The sequence below is a fragment of the Chanodichthys erythropterus genome, chromosome 21 (assembly GCF_024489055.1).
Source record: "Chanodichthys erythropterus isolate Z2021 chromosome 21, ASM2448905v1, whole genome shotgun sequence".
NCBI lineage: Eukaryota > Metazoa > Chordata > Actinopteri > Cypriniformes > Xenocyprididae > Chanodichthys > Chanodichthys erythropterus.
Genome location: NC_090241.1, coordinates 30,133,877 through 30,156,276, shown reverse-complemented (window position 1 = coordinate 30,156,276; position 22,400 = coordinate 30,133,877). Strand labels below are relative to the sequence as shown.

Here is a 22,400-nt window from a genome sequence, read left to right as displayed (position 1 = left end):
AGCGAGTCATTCAGGTTCAGCTGAGCTTCTGTTTATGTTCGCTAATCAAGGTTTTTGATAAATTTGAATAAAAGTCTAAATTCAGTTGCAGTTGTATAGACTGTAGTGGAATAGTCAACGATTCGATGCTTTGATAGGAGGAGCCTGATTCGACTAGCAATCTCACAGTCAAATCTTTTCAGAGTTGTTATGAAACGAGATATGGGGGCGCTCGATATCTGATTTTAAAATAGATGTACCGGTTCTCTCCCAATAGGTTAATATACAGCCTATTATGATAATGTTGTAAATAAAAATGTGAAAAGAAAGAAGCTTTTAATAAATCTTTTTAATGAGCGTGAATAAATCCAACCACCCCTATGACAGGTTTAAGTTTCACTTCCATGATCCATGATCGACAGAGGAGCATCTTGGTGGCAGGGATTAAATCTTTAACAATGTCTGGGATAAGAAAATCTAAAGTGTAGAATTGGATGCACTTTGAAATGGTAAAAGATGATCCAAAAAAAAAACAAAAACGTAAGATGCAAGTTGTGCCAAAAGCTCACGTTCTACCAGAACGACAAACACTGCCGCACATTTTCTGCCGGCCAACATTAATGAGTTGACTAGCGCACTATTTGAAAAGATTCAAACGGACACAGGCAGATCGCTTTTTTTCTCTCAATCAGGTATGGGACAAGTGATTTCAAAACATTTTAGCCGGTTCTAATTAGATTTTTGGATGCTGTGAATGTTTAGCTCATTAAAATGATCTTAATTTGCGTTCTAAAGATGTACGAAAGTCTTACAGGTTTAGAACGACATGAGGGTGAGTAATAATTTTCATTTTGGGGTGAACTAACCCTTTAATAACTTTGTTATGTTATCTTGTCCAACTTTACATATTCAGCAGAATTTTCAAACTAATTTCACGTTGGGGGAGACAAACTCCTGAAGACACACTCTGATAACAATGCACTTACTTATTACTTAAAAACAAGAAATCTTTGTGCTGGTTTGGGAAACAGATGTTGATCCATCCTACATGATAAATGATCTTGCATGATCTGCAACATTCTTGGAAGACCCAGAATATGCCAGTCAGAAAAGTTACTAAATGGCAAAATGAAAACATCTAATTGCTTCTGAATCCAATTTTACAAAACATCCTATCAATGCACCATTAACTATCCACATGCAGTATAATGTTTGTAAATATAATTCTAAATATATCTTTGGAAAACAAAAGAATAACTTTAACACTTCTATTTCAAATGTGTAAGTATGTTTACTTATATAAGTTACCCATAAAGTAAATTCAGTAAGTTTAGAACATTTCAAAACATAACACATAAATAAATTGAATCTACTATAACACCTTAACAATATTTTCTTTGTTTTTCAGAATAAAACTATGGCGAGTGGAGGATGTCAAAACTTACATCTTGCAAATCATCATGTTGTTTTCTGGATTTTAGGCCCTTTGTAGAACAACAGCATTGAATATTTTTGGAGAAAGATGTGGCTTGTGGAAATGCTATGCCCTGCGTGTTCTTATTAGACAAATAATGATAGAATCAAATGCATGTGGTAAAACTACATATAGTCTTATTGTGTTTAATAGCACAAAAACCTAAAACTCTATGTGTTGTGCTTCTTGGATGGCTGATGCTTAATACTCCACTGTCCTAGTCCTGTTTGACAATGATTTTACTTCAGCTTAGCTCAGGTTTGGGGGTTTTATTTTTCTTGTACGCTATTTAATTTATTAATTAATTTATTCTTTTCTTTTGTGTATGTTCCCTGCTCTTTCACAAATTCAATTACACTGTGTTACAGTAAAAAAAAAAAAAAATGCTATGGAAATGCTAAAATGTAAAAGAAGCTTTTGCTTCTCAGATATGCTCTATCAACAAAAATGGTTTGGTGTAAATAAATAAAATATTCAGGTTCTTTGAACAGTGCGCTTGTGTACAGACTGTTATTGTACCTGCAAAGTGACTTATCATTATAAATCCATTACGGTGCATATGAATTCATAAAGCACAAGAATTTTATTATTATTCCATGATCGTATGCTCTTAAAATTCTCAAGAGCCGTGTTTTTCTGATCTATCAGAAAGAGACAAAAAGAGAGAAATACTATACAGAAGAGCCAGATAAATGCATGCCGATGACACCATAAAGTCTCACTTAAAAAAGTAAAGCCTGAACATGCTGTCCTCGTTATATTTGGAGTATTTTACTGCCACTAAATTTTGTAAATGGCCTGACAGTGTCGAGCAAATGTAACACCAGTACAGTGCTCCTGTGGCGTAGTTATGTATGTGCTCATGTGCATATGTCACACTTAAGGGTCACTACATCATGATGAGTTATGACCTCTCTGTCTCTTCTGATCCATATATGGGCCATAACGCCCTGGCCTGACCATACCATTGTAACATTAAACTCCTATCCAACAAGCACAGGATTTTCAGTCTTGGCCAATTAAAAGTTAATGCAACCCATTTATATCATTAGGAATCATTTTTCTCCAAAAACAGTGGCTTTTTCATCTAAAACTTCAAATGAGATCTAATTTATTTTGTCAATATAAACTAGCTTTAGTTCTACTGTCCTATATTGTATGCAGCATATGTTAATATGGTACACAATTATAATGCCAAATGATACACAATTTTTAGAATTAAATCAGTAGGTTCGAGGCTCCTACACATCATTCTGAGAAGCACAAGCTTACCTTTCTTACATCATGTGGAAGCTGTTTCCTCCGCTGTCACTGCTGCACCACACATTTGCTCCTGGAGTTTCTTTTTCAGCGGACAGTTTATAAGACCCTCTAAGCTTCATTCTCCAGCCTGATCCTATATCTAAGGGAGGAGTCACAGATCATCACACTCGTGTCTTTGATCAGTACTCAAGGGTAAGCCTATCCCTTAGCCAACACCCCTAAGGAGCAACAGGACACCTTTGAGGACCATCTCAAGTTGGGTAGCAAAGGTGAAGTCAACACTCAAAGCTGAACAAAGAGCACTGGGCACAAGTCACAAAGTAAGTAGCCAATGCGATCTTTAATATTTATACTATTATGCTATATTATACCAGGATTATACACAAAGTGTAATGCACCTGGCCAATCAGTACAGGTTGGGCTTGCCTAAAGTGTTAAGTCCTGGATTACTGCATATCATTGGATAACAACCTGCTGTGACCATAACTATGAATTGATTTTTTGCTTTTTTGGAAAGCATCTTCACTGAATGGGGAAAAAAAAAACCATCATGTACATTACTGGGTATTGATTGTTATAGCCAATGGGTAAATAACTTCACTTAAAGCGTTTATAATGCATTATAAAAGTATTTTAATGCATTAATTAAGCCTTGTAATGCACCTTATAATGCATTGTATAGTCTCATAAATGTAACCACAGTTATAATACATTATAATATGCATCTATTCATTGAACACCTTAAGAAAGTATAATGCTTTAAAAGACATGATAACCAATTTCAGATGTAACAAGGAATCTTGAACTTTTTACAATTATTTATGAAAAGATATAATGTATTATAACATTCATTATTAAAATAAACATTTTAATAATGAATGTTATAAAACATAAAAGATTTAAGTAAAATGTGTATATATATATATATATATATATATATATATATATATATATATATATATATATATATATATATATATACATATATATATATATATATTTTCTATATCTTTTTTTTTCATCATTTCACAATGTGATTGTTATTTCTAAACACAAGTAGAGATGCAAAATGTTAGATTCCCACTTGAGATCGAAGAATTTGTTAGATGAAGAGAGACATCTGTTCGGCCAAAACACTTTGTCATGATGGTCTGTATTCCCTTCAAAGTGGTTTCCTATTATCAGTTTATGATGAGAGGATGCTACACCATCTGTTTTCCAGTTTGGAGCAACGTGTATGACATGCAGCTCTTATATTGATCTGTAAATGTAAACAATCTTTATTTTATGCCATTATTTTATTTTTACTACAGTGAGATTGCTGGACAATTACACTGGAGTGCAATTACTTTTAATGAGTTAGGGAAAATAAATGCTGAAAATAGATCAGAATTTATGGATTATTGAGAAAACAAATAACAACCCACAATATCTTCATAATATAGACTATAAATTAATTAATAATTGCATACTGTATGTGATAAAAAAATAAATATGTATGTCTGTTATATAATATGTTGTTTATGCATAGGTTTATCCCTGTAAAAATACCACAAGCAATCTTAAGAGCAGGGTAGGGGAAAAGATAATTCAATAAGTCATAAAATCTGACATAAAAAATTGTCAGAGCAGTAAGAGGAGCCTTGCTTCCATTAGCTGGGGGTTGACGTCTTAGGACTCGAGACCCTTTCTAGGCCTCCCTTGGGCATATTTATAAATCAATCATATGTCTCAGTTGCTAGGCATGGCTATTTTTCATCTCTACAAATATGGTTATCCCTGATAAGAAGCTGTCTGCAGATAAACTTATCTTGATGTACTGCTTACACTATATATCAACACATAATTTATAGTAGTTTGATTATAATGTATTCTGTCGGCCTCTATATATATATATATATATATATATATATATATATATATATATATACACACATATATACACATACATATACATATATACAAATATTCTACACATAAATATTAAAGGAAAACCAATCATATCATTTATGAAACATTTCCTTTCAATCTAGCAGTTATGAAACACATCTTGGAAAAGTATTACTATTGCATGAGATTGAGGAGAAATAGAGCTCTAGAAAAATGTAAGCACTCTGCATTTAAGATGAGAATGTGCGTCAGAGTTGTTTTGATGGATAGTTTTATGAGCTATGTGACCTATAACAGACAAAAACACGCAGGGCTACTTGACTCACCAGTGGGCACATATAGTGTTAATTGAGAAGTGAAGTCCTCAATTTACTGTCGCTTTAAATTACTACTCTATAGAAAGCAGCAATTTCGATGCATCTCATGCTGTTTTCAATAACACTGTTCAGTGTAGCTACAGTATTGCATTTGATGAATTTAAATACAGACACTTTTGAAATCTCTGAATCTAGTTTCAAGTATGTCAGTTTAGGTTTTCATACAATATACATGCCCCAAACACCTATTCAGTTCACCAGAAATAAAACTAACAAGGCTTTCTGGCAAATAGAAGCTCTAGAAACCCTGTGTCGATAAAAAGTCAAGTTGTAATCCAAGGAAGATACAATTGCCACATCTCTCACTAATTTACAGCCACCACCTCCAGACACAATTATTGTCTCTACTTTCATTCCGAGAAACCCATCTAATAGAGACATAAGGAGATGTGAAGTTTACTCAAAATGTGTCAGCATTACATTCCTGTAGTAGACATATTGCTTAAATCCTGAGGTTGCGGATTGGTGTAAGTGACACTGTTGCCAGCTTCTTTTCCCTGTGACTGGCCCATGAATTACATTCTAGACAGCTGGAGTGTTCATGTTGCTGTAGAGAAAAGCTGACAGAAGCTCTTAGCTTAACCCTGCCGCTAAGCTCCATGCTCCCTACCTCAGGAAACAGACATGATCGGAGTCAAATATTCATCACAATTTCTCATCAGAACAGCATAGCACTTTTTTCAAATGCAACAAATTCTTGAAATTTGCCCTAATTTCACAACAAATCACAAACTTCAAAGATTATACTGAGTCAACCTCATCCAGCACACGTAAAGAACAAAGGAAAAATGAAAATTCTGTCATTATTTACATTGTTTCGAACCCATTTTTTTTCACAAAAAATATCCATACAATTCATAGAGACTACATCTGAAGTGACCAAAACTGAATTTAGTTTTTAGTTTTCAACCCCAATAAGCTGAACATGTGAACCATTGATGTAGCAAGGTTTAATGGTTCTATTATTTCACAAATCAGTCCATCTGTGAACAAATAATTCAGACTGATTTGTGAACCGAATCAAATGGTTCATTGAAAAGAACCAGCTCAAAAGAACAATTTGCTCTGTGATCCAATTCTTGAGTTCAACCACTGACTTAATGGTCCAGTCACAGCAGTTCTTTGAGTAAAAGATTATTTTTGTAAAGACACTTCAAAATTTCTTATTTTTTCCCCCTTACAGAATAAAGAAAGTCAGGTTTGAAAGAATATAAGGAACAGTAAAAAAACAAAAAAAAAAACAAAGAATGTGTGTGGGTTTGAAAAAAAAAATATTATATATATATATATATATATATATATATATATATATATATATATATATATATATATATATATATATATATATATATATATATTTTTTTTTTTTTTTTTTTTTTTCATTTTGTGAATTTGGATGAACTATTCCTTTAAAACAGTTTCAAGTTCATGGATCTAATGATTTATTTTTTATATCACTAATGTTACTCATCCCACAGGAGTTCTCTGAATCCCACGTGTCAAGATGAAGTTTGCAAAAAGTAAGGAAGAGGAACCCACTGCTCCTGGGCAAGGTAGATTAAAAAAAAAAAAAAAATAAAAAAATTCACTGAGAACCTTTTCAAAACCCATTGATTTAACTTTTTGTTCTCTTTTGATTCCTCAGTGGCCATTAAGAAGCGCTCTAAAGTCCCAGGAGTAATGATCACACAGTTTGTGCAGGAAATACCAGCAGGAAAAAGTCATCCTGATTTCTCCCGCAAACCCATTGCCTTGACTATTCAAGAAGGTGTAGTACAGCAGCTCAAAGTATCTTTAATGCTAAAAGAAACTGCATAATGACTTTTTTTTTTAAGAAGTACTCAACTTTGTTAAACCCTCTCACAGGAAAGTTTGCATTTTTCAAAGCCATCGTCACTGGAGATCCAACACCAACTGTGACATGGGCTCGAAACAATGGAGATATTTCTGATCCTGAAAGATATACAGTTTTGTATGATCCAATCTTAGGAGAACATCAGTTACAGGTGCCGATTTGTCTGCAACATGTACAATGGCATTAATCATTTGCATTTAAAAATCTTCATAAAAATACACTAGATAGACAAAAAAAAAAGTTAAACTTTTAGCCATGTAGTGTATCTAATTCTAACTTAATCTTAGAGTATTAAAAGAACAGCTTTTACTTGCATTTGCTTTTGTGACATTGTTAATCAAACCCAATAGAAATGCAGTATTATTAATAAAAAAATTGTGTCTAATAGATGCCCAATGTCGGAGTTGATCAAGCAGACACATACAAATGTTTCGCAAATAATGAGTATGGACGTGCTGTGGTCACAGTCACACTCAATGTGATTGAAGGTCAGTAGAAAAACATTTTCCAATTGTACCTGAGAAATTCGTGGAAAGCACAAATAAAACAAGTGAATCTTTTTTTTTTTTTTTTTTTTTTTTCAGTTGGGTTCAAGAAGAGCAAAGCAATGCAGGAACAACGCATAGGTATGTTTGCATTCAAATCTTGAGTGAATCCCTGAAGCAAAATACAAATATTTTAAATATAACCTCTCCTAAAGAATAAAGATGAATTGTGCAACTATTTATTTTCAGAACAACAACAAAAAGCAGCAGCTGATTTAAAAAAGACCCTGAGGACTCGGTAAGTTCTCGCTGATAATACCAATGATGATTCTAGCACAACTTTTGTTTTATTTTTTGTTTGTTTTTTTCAATGGTCTGGGGGTTTTTTTCCACAGAGCTGAAAAAATGGAGAAGAGAAAAGATGGAGAAGTAGACGAGAAATTTTGGGAGCTGTTGTTGAGCGCTGATAAGAAAGACTACGAGCGCATCTGCGCTGAATATGGGGTGACTGACTTCCGCTGGATGTTGAGGAAACTGAATGAGAAGAAAAGGGAAATAGAGGAGCAGCAGTCGCAGGTGCATTACAAATGGACAGTGAAATTTCATTATGTATCGTTAAAGTATTCTCACACACCTCTTTAAAAAAGATAACAAATTTTCACAAATCGCATAAAAATGAACGCGTCTTGTGAAATACCTCACCGGTCTCTATGACTATTTTTGCCCAAGAAGTGCATGTGCTAAATGCCTCTGTAAGTCTAGCCTCTGAGTTATCTTTTGAAAGTTTTGTAAGTATATTTTTAACTTGCTTTTCCTCCAACAGTACATTGAAAACCTGAGCAACCTGAGACATATTGAAATCAAGACGCCTGGATGTGCCGAATTTGAATTTGAGATGGCTCTCAAAGATCCCAATGCCAGAATCTTCCTCTTCAAGGTTAAATAACACACATCTTAGTTCATTTTACAGATTTTCAGAAAGAAAGAAAGAAAAAAACATCTGCATTTTGTTTCACAGGATGGTGTTATGGTTCCATTTAACACTGAAACAGATGAGAAGCATAGTCTGCGCCAAGTCGGCAGAAAATTCATCTTTAGTGTAAATGGTTTGAATCCAGAAGATTCTGGATTGTATCAAGTCGATATTGAGGGAGTCAATGTCTTCTCCACTGACTTTAAAAGTGAGCTTTAATTATTTATAAAGATATAGCTATAGATATATAGTGTTTAACATTAAAAAGATGTTTTAATGTGTTTAACATTCTGACATCATTTACTAACCCTCATATTTTTTCATTATGTTTAGGAATTTCTTCTGTGAAACAATATTTTTGAAGAATGCCTAAACTGCTCTTTTTCATATACAATGAAAGTGAATCTTAGTGATATAACATGACAAAAGACATGATTTATATGCTAAACAACCTGAAATTTAAGTCATTATACACTAAAATCACCACAGTAGCTTTCAAATCTCATTTGCTTTTTCCAATACTTGTTTTTATGTCTTTACCTTTGCAGTTCCAATGGTGGACTTCTTGGTAAAGATTCAGGAAGTGAAGGCTATGGAAAGAGAAGATGCCGTGTTTCAATGTGTCTTATCTGCTCCGCTCTCTAAGATCTCTTGGTTAGGCAAGAACGTTCCACTGGAAAATGGTGAAAAGTATGACATCTCTGTCTCTGAGGACATGCTAATCCATACACTGGTGGTAAAGGACTGTATGCAATTGGACAAAGGTATCTATGCAGCTGTGGCTGGAATGAAGTCCTGTAATGCCTGGCTGATAGTGGATGGTAAGATCAAATTCAGATATCAACCGTATTACATTTATCAGATTAATTGATATATGTGTTAAAACGTGTGCAGATCCTTGCATATATAAAGAGCTATTTTAGAAATATGCTTTGCAATTGGCACATTTAACTCCCAGTTAAAATAAACTTCATTGATTTGATATTGTTCTTCTGTTCACATTATAGCCAAAAGATTCTAATGAGTGAATGATTAAGTTGCACAATAGTTTATTAATTGATTGGACCGACTTGACAAGCACTAATAAATAATTCATTCTGAAAAAGCAAAATTGATCATTTAAATAAAATGTTTCAAATCTAAATTAATAATGAGCAAAAAAACAAACCTGATTGCTTGCATTGTTCAAATGACCATTTATGTACATTATATCAGTGAGAGCTGGACGTGTGTACTGTCATGTAGACATCCAGCAAGTTTTCCACTCAATGACCAGAATATTAACACCTTCTTGCTATGTTGGTCTGTCCTTGGAACAGCTGACCCTGATCCAAACCAGAGGGGCAAGAAGGCAGCACGCAAAACCACTCAAGCAGGAGGCGGAGGCGCAGACCTGATCAAGATTGCAGCGGAGCAGCAGGAGAAACTGCAGAAGGAGCGTGAGGAGAGGATGGAGCAGCTGAAACAGATTCAAGCTGAGGCCGCCGCTGCCAAAGAGGAAGAGAAACCAGCAGTGCCGGACGAGCCAAAACCAAAGGCTAAACCCAAACCAGAACCCAAGCCAGACTCTGAAGGTGTAGCAGAAGAGCTAGAGCTAGAGCCAGAACCTGAGCCAGAACCTGAACCAGAGGTGGAGGAGAAACAACCAAAACCAGAGGAAGTTGCTCCACCTCCAGCAGAGGGAGAGACACCCAGCGAAGAGCCAAGGAAGAGAGTGAGGACTGGGCCCTTAATCCAAGACACCATTATCGGTAAGATACTCATTTACCATTTCCAATACAGATTCTTTTGAATTTGGGGGAAGAAAGTATTACAAAAAACAGAAATGTTGTTGCCAAATTCTTGAATCATTTCGATACAAAAATGTTGTTGATTCTAAAGTTTCGGGCTTTAATAGTCACAGGCTGCATCCAAGATTACACACTTTCCCTTTTACTTATTCAAAATAAGTACCTATACTCAAGAGATTATGCACTTTCGGACATAACCATGGTGTATGCTTTTAATTCACTAAATAGAAAGAGCTCAAAAGAGTTATTCACTTGAGACCTGGACATACGGGTTGCACTGTATATTTATGACTCACTAAAAAAAACAGCTCAAATGAATCATCATTAGCTCGGGATTCAGGCTTCTATCCATGCTGTATGTTTTTAATCCACTAAATAGAAAAGGCTCCTCATAATAGTCATTCACTCAAGAATCAGACTTCACTGGTTGGGCTTTATGTTTTTGATTCACTAAAAAGAGCCGTCTCATAAGAGTCATTAACTCGGGAATTGGACGTTGATTATGTTTTTGATTCACAAATGAATAGTAATGCTGGAAACACTTTCAGAGTATTTTAGGATAGTGTTCTGTGCGCATCAGCAGAAAAATGCACATGTAACAACCAAATGGAATAAAATTCATTTAGTTATGAGATTTTTTTAATTGTCCCAAGCTAGTGTTCTGTAGATCTGGAAAATGCACCATTTTTCTTACAATATAAGCAGAAATATTTATCATCAAACAGACCCGGGAGTTCACTTCATCAGTGGGCTGTCAGATGTTCATGCCATCATTGGTCAGTCGGCTGAAATGGTGTGCAAGCTCAGCAGTGAGAAGTGTGATGGCATTTGGTATAAGGATGGAAAAGAGGTAAGAACAGGTTTATAATGCCCAAAGTTCCAGTGTAATAGTTATCTACCTTACCAATACACAAATCAATTTAATTCATTTAGACATGATCTAGAGCAGTGATTTTATCAGTAAGCAAAAATTCTTTTGAAATATCTGTATAGATAACTGCCACAGATGATCTGAAGATGAGCAAAGATGGAGCAGTCCATAAATTAGTTGTATTGAACTGCACAGAGGACGACAATGGAAAGTACCGCTTTGAGGCAGATGGACGGAAAACTGAGGCCATATTGGTCGTGGAAGGTAATTAACATTTGTTATTAATCCTTGACTGATAAATGTAAATTGTGGAGGTGCATTTTTTGATAAACAAGTCAGAAACTTTACAATAAAAATCTATTGTATATTGTGTTTCAGATCCACCAAGGATGAATCAAGATGATTTGGCTAAATTCTCAGAGCCTGTGATAATCAAGGCTGGCCAAAATGCAACTTTCAAACTGGACTTTGTGGGTCGTGAGCCAATGAAAGTGCAGTGGTACAATGAGGGTGAGGAGATGCTTGAGGATAATCACATCAGGATTGAGAAATCAGCCATTCACAGTCGCCTTCTACTTGTGAAGTGTCAACGCAAAGACAGTGGAGAAATAAAGCTGAAGCTCAAAAATGAGTTTGGAACCATTGAAGCCTTTTCAAGACTCATCGTTCTAGGTTGGTAAATGAAGGGCCGTGTAGTATCATATAAAATGTAATTAAGAAGAATGCTGTGTTTGCCCAGCTAACAGGGAACGTTCTCATGAAGCTAACATTCTGGTAAAGTTTTCTCAAAGTTATGAACAAACATTCTTCAAGTAACGTTAATAGAAGTACATAGTTCATGGAACATTTTTTTCTAATATGTTTTAGCTGGACGTTCATCTAACATACTTTAAATGTTACTACTTGTTTCAGAATGTTCAGAGAAAGCAATTCATAATTCACACATTTGTTTTAAAAAACAGACAGACAAGAACGTCTCAGGTTATGACTATAACCATAGTTCCCTGAGAGAGGGAACGAGACACTGCGTCCCGAAGGGGGCATTCCCATAGCGCCCCCTTCCGGACGCAGTGCGAGTTCCCTCGAAAGGGAATGTCTCAAGTTATGACTATAACCATAGTTTCCTAAGAGAGGGAACAAGGCACTGTGTCCCGAAGGGGGCACTATGGGAACGTTTCCTCGAAAGGGAACCCAGTTTTTCTTTCCTGTACTTCAGATAAACCCACCAACCCAATGGGACCTGTTGAAGTATTAGAAGCCTCAGCATCCTGTGTGGACTTCAAGTGGAGGCCTCCAAAAGACGATGGTGGTTCTCGTATAATTAACTACTATTTGGAGCGTAACCAAATTGGACGCAACACCTGGATGAAGATTGGAAACATACCCGGAGAGCCTCATTACAAGGACACTGATGTGGACCACGGAAGGAAGTACTGCTATCGCATCAGGGCCGTGACTGCAGATGGCACCAGTGATGTTTTTGAGACAAATGATATCCAGGCTGGTACAAAAGGTGAGATTTCATATGTTTGTATCTTAAATACAGCATTAAGATCACCCATTATCACAGAAACTTAAAATAAAACTGAAATCGCAAAGGCGATGATATTTATATGCTGTGTGTTTCAGAGTGAAGCTGTTTACAAGCAGCTCATGATCCATCGAGTTTGGGTCACTTACAAAGAACATAACATGCACCAATCATCTTACCAAACTTGTAAAGAGAAGTGCTTATATATAACTTTTTTAAGCAAAAAAAGGATGTTGAAGTTCTTGTGTTTTTTCGACAAAATAAAACGTAGCAATACATACTGGTAAATTATTTTTTCTTAAATACTCTATTTTACAGTTATATTTTAAAACAGTAATATTTCTTATTGTTTAAGATTTTTATTTATTGGTAATTATAATACTAATAATTATTATTATTATCATTATTATTATTGTTGTATTTTAAAGACATATTGATATGTAATCAAACTTTCTGTCCAAATTGTTCAGCTCTAAACACAAGCACAGCAAACCTGTATTTTTTTTAGAACACATTTTAAATCACAATCACACTTTTATCAGACAAAATCGCAATTTGATTTTTCCCCCAAATCATGCAGCTCTACAGAACTGTTATATATTAAAAGGACTCATTTGTTACAGCATATCCTGGACCACCATCTACACCCAAAGTGGTCAGTGCTTTCAAGAACTGCATCACTTTGGCATGGTCACCTCCTACCAACACTGGTGGAACCAATATTGTTGGCTACAATATGGAGAAACGCAAAAGGGGCAGCAACTTATGGGGTCAAGTGAACCCCCCTGATCAGCCAATCAAAGGTTTTTTTTTGTTTGTTTGTTTTTTTGCTCTCAAAGTTCTAATATATTTTTGTGCTGCCATAAGGTTCTATAAAACATGCTAGACTTTTACTTTTAATTGTTTCACTCATTTTCCTCCCTAAGGCAAACAGTACGATGTGAAAGATGTTGTTGAAGGAATGGAATATGAATTCCGTGTGTCAGCGATTAACTTCTCTGGTGCTGGAGAACCAAGCACACCCTCTGAATTTGTGATCGCCAGAGATCCTAAAAGTAAGTCGACACTCAAATAATTATCATATTAACACGTTATAAGTATTTCTATAGTTCAAAATAAAATGTTCAAAATCTGCTGGAATAAAACCACAAAAAACCACGTAAAATAAAAATAATTCTACAACTGACCTACAATGACCTTTTTGTACTTCAATTTGGGATTTCAGAACCCCCTGGTAAAGTCATTGACCTGAAGGTCACAGATTCCACCTATACCTCTTTGTCTTTGAGTTGGACTAAACCAAAGGAAGAGAAAGGTGTCCAGGATGAAGCTAAAGGTTATTTTGTGGAATTAAGGCCAGCTGAGAACACAGAGTGGGGTCGCTGCAACTCCAACCCACTCATTTCAACTTCCTATACAATTCTTGGCCTCAAGTCTATGGCTATGTACTGGGTCAGAGTGGTTGCAACCAATGAAGGAGGAGACGGGGAACCCCGAGATCTGGACAACTACATCATTGCCATGCCCCCACCTGGTATAATATTATGAGTTTATTTTTATAATGTGTACAGTAAAAAGGTTGGATGCTTATCACTGAATTTACAGTTCCAACGCTATCTCACGACCAATTCGTACTTATTCTACGAGGTGGTTATTTCGTATAAATTCATACGACCTCACTCGTGCGAATTCGTACGATTTGTCTAAACCCCAGTGACGGTTAGGTTTAGGGGCGGGGTTTGGGGTAGGTCATTCGTATGAATTCATACGAATTTGTCAACTCGTAAAATACATACGATTTAGCAAAAAACGTATGAATTAGTACGAGTGAGGTCGTATGAATTCATACGATTTAGCCACCTCGTAAAATACGTACGAATTGCCGTGAGATCGGGTTGACAGTTCTTGTTCTTGTTAAAAATGTAAATTACAAAGCAATTCAAAGAACACTTAAAAATAAGTAGAAATTGTGCCAGCATTTTCTAAAATTGTATATTTATTTAATGAGTTATTTATAAATGGATGATTTTGACCGGATAGACCGGAAGTTGGTTTAGGGATGCCCAGAGTTTCATAGGTTTGATGACTTTACTATTAATCTAAAATTTGAAAAACAGTAATAATAGTAATACAATCTGTCATGAAACTCTAGAGGGTGCAGGTTGATAGGTCTACAAGCAGTCTGCAAGCATTCACATCATTACTGCATGTCACAAACTAATTGGCCTCTGCTGATCCTGCAGCCAGTGAGATTGCTTGCTCAACATTTAAATAGTCTTTGCAAAATCTTCTTGTTCTTTGTTTGCTGTAAGACAGTCCTGCAGAGTTTCTCTCAAAACCTCCACCTGCCTAGATACTCTCTCATTTGATACTCTCCAAATCTCTTTTTCAGTAAGGCCAAATTTCACAGATCGCAAAATGAAGAGCTTTATGGTTGTAAGAGCTGAAAATTCTGTTCGGGTCAACATAAACTTTGAGGTATGCTACAGAACAACATGGTGGTACTTACTAAGCAGAAATTTTCCTATCCTCAGATGTCTTAATGTAATTAAATATTAAATCTCACTTGCAGGCATCCCCAATGCCAACTATAATCTGGTTGAAAGATGGAATGCCTGTGTCCAAACGTGTAACCGTGAGCAATACAGATGGGTCATCCCAGCTCATGATTCCATCTGCTGAGCGTTCTGATTCTGGGATCTACAGCATCATTGTCAAGAACATAGTGGGTCAGGAGACGTTCAGTGTTGAGATCAGAGTGACGGGTGAGAGATAATATGAAAAGCTAAGTGCATCAGGACTGAAATCTAATTTGCTTACTGTGATTATGCACATCTATGGATAAACATACGGTACTTGTTCATCCTGGAACAACATCAGCCAATCAGAATTTAGGGTTAGATTTAGTGCCCAGGATTCAACAATTTATCAATAATTTATCTCTGACTGTTTACATTATTGTTATTAGACATTCTACATCCAAAAAACATGTTTATCAAGGAACACATTCTTCTTGGCAAAATTTGTAAGATAATAATGAGGAATATTATGGATTTTGTGGATACCTGGCATGTTTGCAGATGATCCCAAGCCTCCTGGTCCAGTGGAGTTGGAAGAAAATGTCCCTGGCACATTGACAGTTTCTTGGGATCCTTCTCCTGATGAGAAACGAGATAATCACTTGCACTATATGGTGATGAAACGGGACTCCATCAAACGTACCTGGCAGATAGTCGCTGACCGCTTGTTCAACAACAACTTCACAGCAGTTAACATCATGCCAGGAAGGGAATATAACTTCCGTGTGTACGCCAAAAATGACATAGGCCTCTCAGAACCATCTGAGTCCCAGACATGGGGCATTATAAGGAAGAAAGGTGAGCTGGCTGGTGCTTCTAGCTCTTCTGGTCTGCTCTCGAAAAAGAATATTAAAACTACTCCTTCAGATTCTTTGTTCTATTTAGTATGCTTTCCTGTCTCCTGCAGAAAAGTTCATCCTCAACTTAGCCCCATCCAAACCTTGCAACTTTGACTCCGCTCCCATTTTCACGGTTCCACTGAAGATGCACACTACCCCGGAAAAGTATGAGTGCTACATGAGCTGTGCGGTGAGAGGAGACCCCACACCCCACGTTACCTGGTACCGCAACAACGTCAGCCTCAACACTAACACCAACTACTACATTTCAAACACCTGTGGCGTCTGTTCCATGCTTATCTTGAGAGTTGGTGCCAAAGACAACGGAGAATACAAAGTAGTGGCAGAAAACTCTTTAGGCCGTGCTGAGTGCAGCACACAGCTGACGATCTTAGGTATGTTGTCAGAATCTGTGTGAAAATACCAGCTGTAGTTTGACTCGGTCTTATATAAGTGTTTGAGCTACATTTACATTTGCGCACATGCTCAATGTATTTACACACTACCGTTCAAAATGCTGATTTGGTGCTCAAGTAACATTTCTTATTATCAAAGTTGTGCAGTTGTGCTGCTTAGCCTAATATTTTTATGGAAACTCTGAGGAATAGAAAGTTCAAAAGATCTTTACTGCCACTTTTGATTCTAAATAAAAGTTAACTTATTCAAGAGTAAGATATATGACCACAATTTTTTGAACGATAGTGTGAATATATAATGCTTTATTGTATATTACTATAAACTTTGGGGAAAGTATTGTGTCCTTATAAGTAATCATTTCTGCTTTTTTATTTTTCAGAGTGAACTATTTGTGACACTTCAAAGACTGTGGTGACCCATCTTCAATTTTCAATTAAAAAATAACTGAAATCCAAATATTTAGAGAATTAATGTCAAATGCTAATGTTTGGTTTCATTAGTCCAATCAAGTATAATATTTTGTTTATCTCACTGCAACGTTTCTGCCATTTGATCATTGTATTTCTGTGTCTGTAATTTGCCATCAATTACTTCCATCAATAATTAAAAGGAATGAATTACACATATGTAGTGCCTCAAACTTACTTTTGACAAAACTGTATAAAGCCATAATTATGACATATTAGTCTCCAAAATGATCTTATACTATTTAGTTTTACGTGACCCCACTAGGGCAAAGGTTATAAACACTTAAAAGTGAAAACAAGTAACATTTTCTCTTAATAGCTAGTAAACCTGCTTGCAAATGTCAGTGTTGGGCAATAACGCTCCTTGTAAATATTTGAAGTTGGCCATAAACTCTCATCATAAAGATCCCTTCTACCAGTAAGGAATGTTGAAGTCTCCCCTATGGATAGAAGCATTTCCAAAATCAGTGCAAAATATTTTACTCTGAGGCATTTTCAAATAAATGTCACCAAATGGAAGAAAAGTGTTTTATTTTTCATAGAACTGCCCTTGGTTCTTGCTTTATAGCTTTCCATTATTAACTTTCCCCTGCAGGGACAAGAGTGCATGCTAGTAGTAAATAGGGAAATGCATATAAACCTGGTGGCAGATGGGTTAGCGTGTAGCGGGGTCAGAGAGGGACTAAGTCAAGTGGACAGCTGGCAGTGCCTCTGCAGACATAGAGAGGCATCTAGTAGTTTGCAGAACACTAAGTGAACATATCTGAAAATCTGTCAGTAGACAACAAGAAGAAAGTAGACACAATCTAGTGCTATTATGTCAGTATTACCTGCCCCAAACATGATTTCCTAGTGAATCTGGAGCTTGACATGGTAATAAATGCTTTCAATGGCATACTAGGCCTGACCAAGCACTAAAACTTATACTACCCTTCTTAAAATATCTGTCCCTCCAACTGCGTATGCACAGTATGTACGTATAAAAACGAAAACAAATGGAAATAAATCTTCAAACTTAACGCAGGACAAATGCATTTCGTCATAGCTATAATTTGTATATGGATAAACCACACACAACAAAGAACTGTAGACAATGGGCCAGAGAACTGACCAAAGCAATGAAGACTGAATCTAAAGTGTGCTTTATTGACCCTTAGAGTTGTTTGCCTGGTTAAGTACATCATATATTTTAACACAAGTTGAGCCGTTTATAATGAACTTAAAATGGCCTTGATTTACAAAGTAAAACATTAAAAGCACACACATTTTACAAATGAATTTTAACTTGCTTTAAATGCTTTGACAAAAGCAACTACTGTAAATTAAAAAAATCAAGTTTAATTCTGCATTGGAGAATCAAAGAGTATGAACTAAAATTATTTGGATTATAAAACATATGAGGGAAAATGTGCATGGGTTTGTGTGTTTATTGTAGCATAATGATCGGCTGACTGAACATTATCCCAATAATTATAAGGCTACTTACTAAATACATTAATAAACCAACATTAAATATTGACTTGAGTTTAAATCATTAATGTGAGAAAGAAATTATTAATGTGAGAAGCAAGAGACTGCACGGTGATATGAAAGACATGAAACTAGCACAGTCATGTAGGGACAATTATACAGGTTAGTGTCAAAAATATTTATATAATTTTTTTAATATATAAAATTATACTGTGTGTGTGTGTATATATATATATATATATATATATATATATATATATATATATATATATATATATATATATATATATATATATATATATATATATATATATATATATACACAATACAGTATAGTCCAAAAGTTTGGAACCACTAAGATTTTTAATGTTTTTAAAATAAGTTTCGTCTGCTCACCAAGGCTACATTTATTTAATTAAAAATACAGTAAAAACAGTAATATTGTGAAATATTATTACAATTTAAAATAACTGTTTTCTATTTGAATATATTTCACAAAGTAATTTATTCCTGTGATGCAAAGCTGAATTTTCAGCATCATTACTCCAGTCTTCAGTGTCACATGATCCTTCAGAAATCATTCTAATATGCTGATCTGCTGCTCAAGAAACATTTAATGTGTACAATTGTACAAAATATTTGTGTACAATTTTTTTTTCAGGATTATTTGATGAATAGAAAGTTCAAAAGAACAGTGTTTATCTGAAATCTAATCTTTTGTAACATTATAAATGTCTTTACTGCCACTTTTGATTGATTTAATGCATCCTTGCTGAATAAAAGTATTCATTTCTTTAATTTCTTTTCAAAAAAATAAAAATAAAAATTCTTACTGACCCCAAACTTTTGAACGGTAGTGTATAATGCTACAGAAGCTTTGTATTTCAGATAAATGCTGTTCTTTTGAACTTTCTATTCATCAAGGAATCCTGAAAAAAAAAGTACACAACTGTTTTCAACATTGAAAATAATCATAAATGTTTATTGAGCAGCAAATCAGCATATTAGAATGATTTTTGAAGGATCATGTGACACTGAAGACTGGAGTAACGATGCTGAAAATTCAGCTTTGCATCACAGGAATAAATTACTTTGTCAAATATATTTAAATAGTCCACAGTTATTTTAAATTGTAATAATATTTCACAATATTACTGTTTTTTACTGTATTTTTAATTAAATAAATGTAGCCTTGGTGAGCAGACGAAACTTCTTTTAAAAACATTAAAAATCTTAGTGGTTCCAAACTTTTGGACTGTACTGTATATATATATATATATATATATATATATATATATATATATATATATATATATATATATATATATATATATATATATATATATATATATATATATATATATATACACACACACACACACACACACATGCGTAAACACACTTTTTACTGTATTTTTGATCAAATAAACGCAGCCTTGATGAGAATAAAATACTTTTCAAAAACAAATAAAATTGATAGATAGATAGATAGATAGATAGATAGATAGATAGATAGATAGACAACATCTGCACAAAAATAAAAGCAGAAGCTTTAGAATAATGTTCAGAATTAAATGAAACTATGCCACTTATACAATAAAATCAGAATTTGATGCACTAATGTATGACATAGTTCTAACATACAGTATACACATTTAAATTTACCACTATTTAAGTAACCTTTATCACAAATGAAATTACTCAAGTGAAGCATGTTACCTTTGAAAAAGATTCAAGTGTGCAAAAGATGCCTGCTACACCAGACTGCTCCAGTCAACTGAATTTCAAATTTGATTGAAACCCGCGCAATCCCGTAATGCCAATACCCTCCTTCTTGTAAATGAATTACAGTTCTTCTTCTTCCCCCCCTTTTTTTGGCAGATCGCATGAATTACAGTTGCCAAATACTGTTAACAACTTTCAAACGTTGTTTAACCCATAATGCATTGCGAACTAAAATGTTTAAACACTAATATTCTCTCAAATTTTGCTGTATTATTACCAAAGCCAGGTTCTATCAAAAAAAAAAAAAAAAAACCTATGGACAAAATTTAGCAATGACATACATTCTGAGCTTTGCTGTAATGAGGTAATATGATATTAAATGGGAAATTCTTGAGGCAACCTGGGTTAACTGCCATGGTCAAGAGTTCAAATATGATAGGAACCTCTTATGAATCTCAACCGGTTCCAGATTTAGTGCGAAGGACCAGATTTTTAAGTGTGATAATACTGTTTAACTGCAGCTCCATTTTTTGGGCTCGTAGTTGAATTTATCCATTGAGTTCTATTTCTAGGACGAGGAATAATTTCCCAAAACATATTACTGAATAATACACAACATCAGAGGCTCAGACTGCTTGCCTCTTTATTTAGGAAATGACTAATTTAGACCCCTAATCATAGAGAGGTCAGCTGTAATTTACATAATAGTTGTCACACTGTCCTCAGCAGTGTCCACGGCTGCCATAATATAATTTATTAATAAACCAGTTTGAGTTCATGGTTTTAAGGAGATAGCTCCTCTTTTTAAGCTCTAAATAAAAATATATGATGAGTTGATGACATTAATATTTAGTGAAACATCATTATCCTTGTATCCTTATGAGTGTACATCTCACCAACTTGTAACACCGTCCCAGAGAAATCTATTACTTCTACATGAGGATTTAGGGAATTTTATATTATGCAAACACGCTTGACATTTTAATCAACGCATAATGGCACAAGACTTTGTAATCACCCTAGCCTGTCCACTTATTTCTGCAATTATTCAGGTCTGCAGTCCACTTTCTTCTTGTTTTAAGTGTAAAAATGTCACAATAACCTTCCTTGTATATACTTTATACTTAACACTTCCATTTCCCTGGTCGTTTCTGTATTCTCATCCCTTGTGCTGTGTGTCGCACCACATATAGATGTGCAAAAATGTCTTATGATCCTACTGAGGACTCAGTTTTGGCCCCCAAGGTGTCCTTTATCAAAAGCGATGTTCATCCCCGCCTGACAGCGGTCAGAATGTATTGGTGTTCTTGCTAGGGACCTTAAAAACACTTGTCATTACTTCTCATTGCCTCTAGCCTGTGGTAAGAATCAAATAAATTCAGTTTCACTAAGAAGAGTTTCCAGCCAATCCCACGTGTCCTCGTGCGAACCCTGTGCTTGGCATCTTACAGGCAGCTTAATGAAATTAATATATCGGATTTCCTTCAGTGATTGATGTGCTACATCCAAATGTAAACCATAATCTACTCTGCTGAAACTTGGACATCAGCAAATCTGATTTATTGCAGGTACTTTAAGAAGAACTTATTGCATCTCTCCCTTCCCATGAAATTATAAAATGAACCTTTTGGATGTCAGCCATTATAATTGCCGGCACCGAGAGACTCCAAAGTGGCAGTTAAAAACAAACTTAAAAGCAAGAGTCTGTTGGCAATGACCTTGAGGGGCACAAAACATCGGCCAACCCTGCCGTGACGAAACCACCGACTGGTTAAATCGAGCCGTGTGTGATTGAAGGATGTGACTGAAGCTTGTTTGAAGAAAAACATCTATGCCATCCTGCCATGTCTGGAAACAGTTTACACTTTATTTTAATCACTGTTGACTCATTGCTGAGTCATTGTTTATTGTATCAAATGAGCAAAAAATTCAATTTAGGTGATAAATATTCCGTGTTATAGCAGACAAGTGATATAACTTCATTTAAACACCTGTTATAAATTATGTAACATCAAGTGATGGTACAAACAGTAACACTCTAAAAACATGTCTGTAAAAATACGGCACAATATACAGTGTTAATATGAAGGAATTTTCTGCATTGTGAAACCATATACTACATACAGACAGACAGACATACTGTCTGGGGGAAGCATCTCACCAAGAGTGAGGGCCCTCCCTGGCAGTTACTGGGTAGTTAAGATTGTGATAGAGCGACATTGCTATTAAATTCTTTTAAGGATTTTATTAGCTTTATGAGGCACCGTAACGGACTATCACACTGTTAAGCAGAGCTTAGAGAGAGGAGTTCATTTGGCTGTTGGTAAGTTAATTACCAATCTACTGCTGCCCTGGACATTGGAAAATAATTATGTTTTTGACATCTGGTCAATATCTTAATCTGCTCTGGTCTTT

General features: G+C 35.1%; 2 protein-coding genes across 6 annotated transcripts in view; both read left to right on the top strand.

Moving 5' to 3' along the window:
- The window catches only part of LOC137011566 (immunoglobulin-like and fibronectin type III domain-containing protein 1), a 39,391-nt gene extending 37,455 nt beyond the window's left edge, over positions 1–1,936 (top strand). For 2 of the 5 annotated variants that reach the window (XM_067374501.1, XM_067374500.1), the window contains one exon: positions 1,388–1,936. In XM_067374501.1, the coding sequence (XP_067230602.1) occupies positions 1,388–1,392 (5 nt within the window). In that variant the 3' untranslated portion in view covers positions 1,393–1,936. The remainder of the gene's footprint in view (positions 1–1,387) is intronic. The other 3 variants (XM_067374504.1, XM_067374503.1, XM_067374502.1) reach the window with 2 other exon arrangements.
- Positions 1,937–6,487: 4,551 nt separating this feature from the next.
- On the top strand, positions 6,488–16,707 carry igfn1.3 (immunoglobulin like and fibronectin type III domain containing 1, tandem duplicate 3). The gene is given in 22 exon segments (XM_067372629.1): positions 6,488–6,536; positions 6,629–6,751; positions 6,850–6,989; positions 7,227–7,326; positions 7,423–7,511; positions 7,717–7,899; positions 8,147–8,260; positions 8,342–8,504; positions 8,845–9,117; positions 9,616–10,047; positions 10,812–10,936; positions 11,080–11,221; positions 11,336–11,629; positions 12,174–12,470; positions 13,112–13,291; positions 13,415–13,543; positions 13,714–14,022; positions 14,881–14,966; positions 15,061–15,253; positions 15,569–15,865; positions 15,975–16,301; positions 16,703–16,707. Coding segments are annotated over 22 exon segments (4,050 nt in total).
- Positions 16,708–22,400: the final 5,693 nt, after the last annotated feature.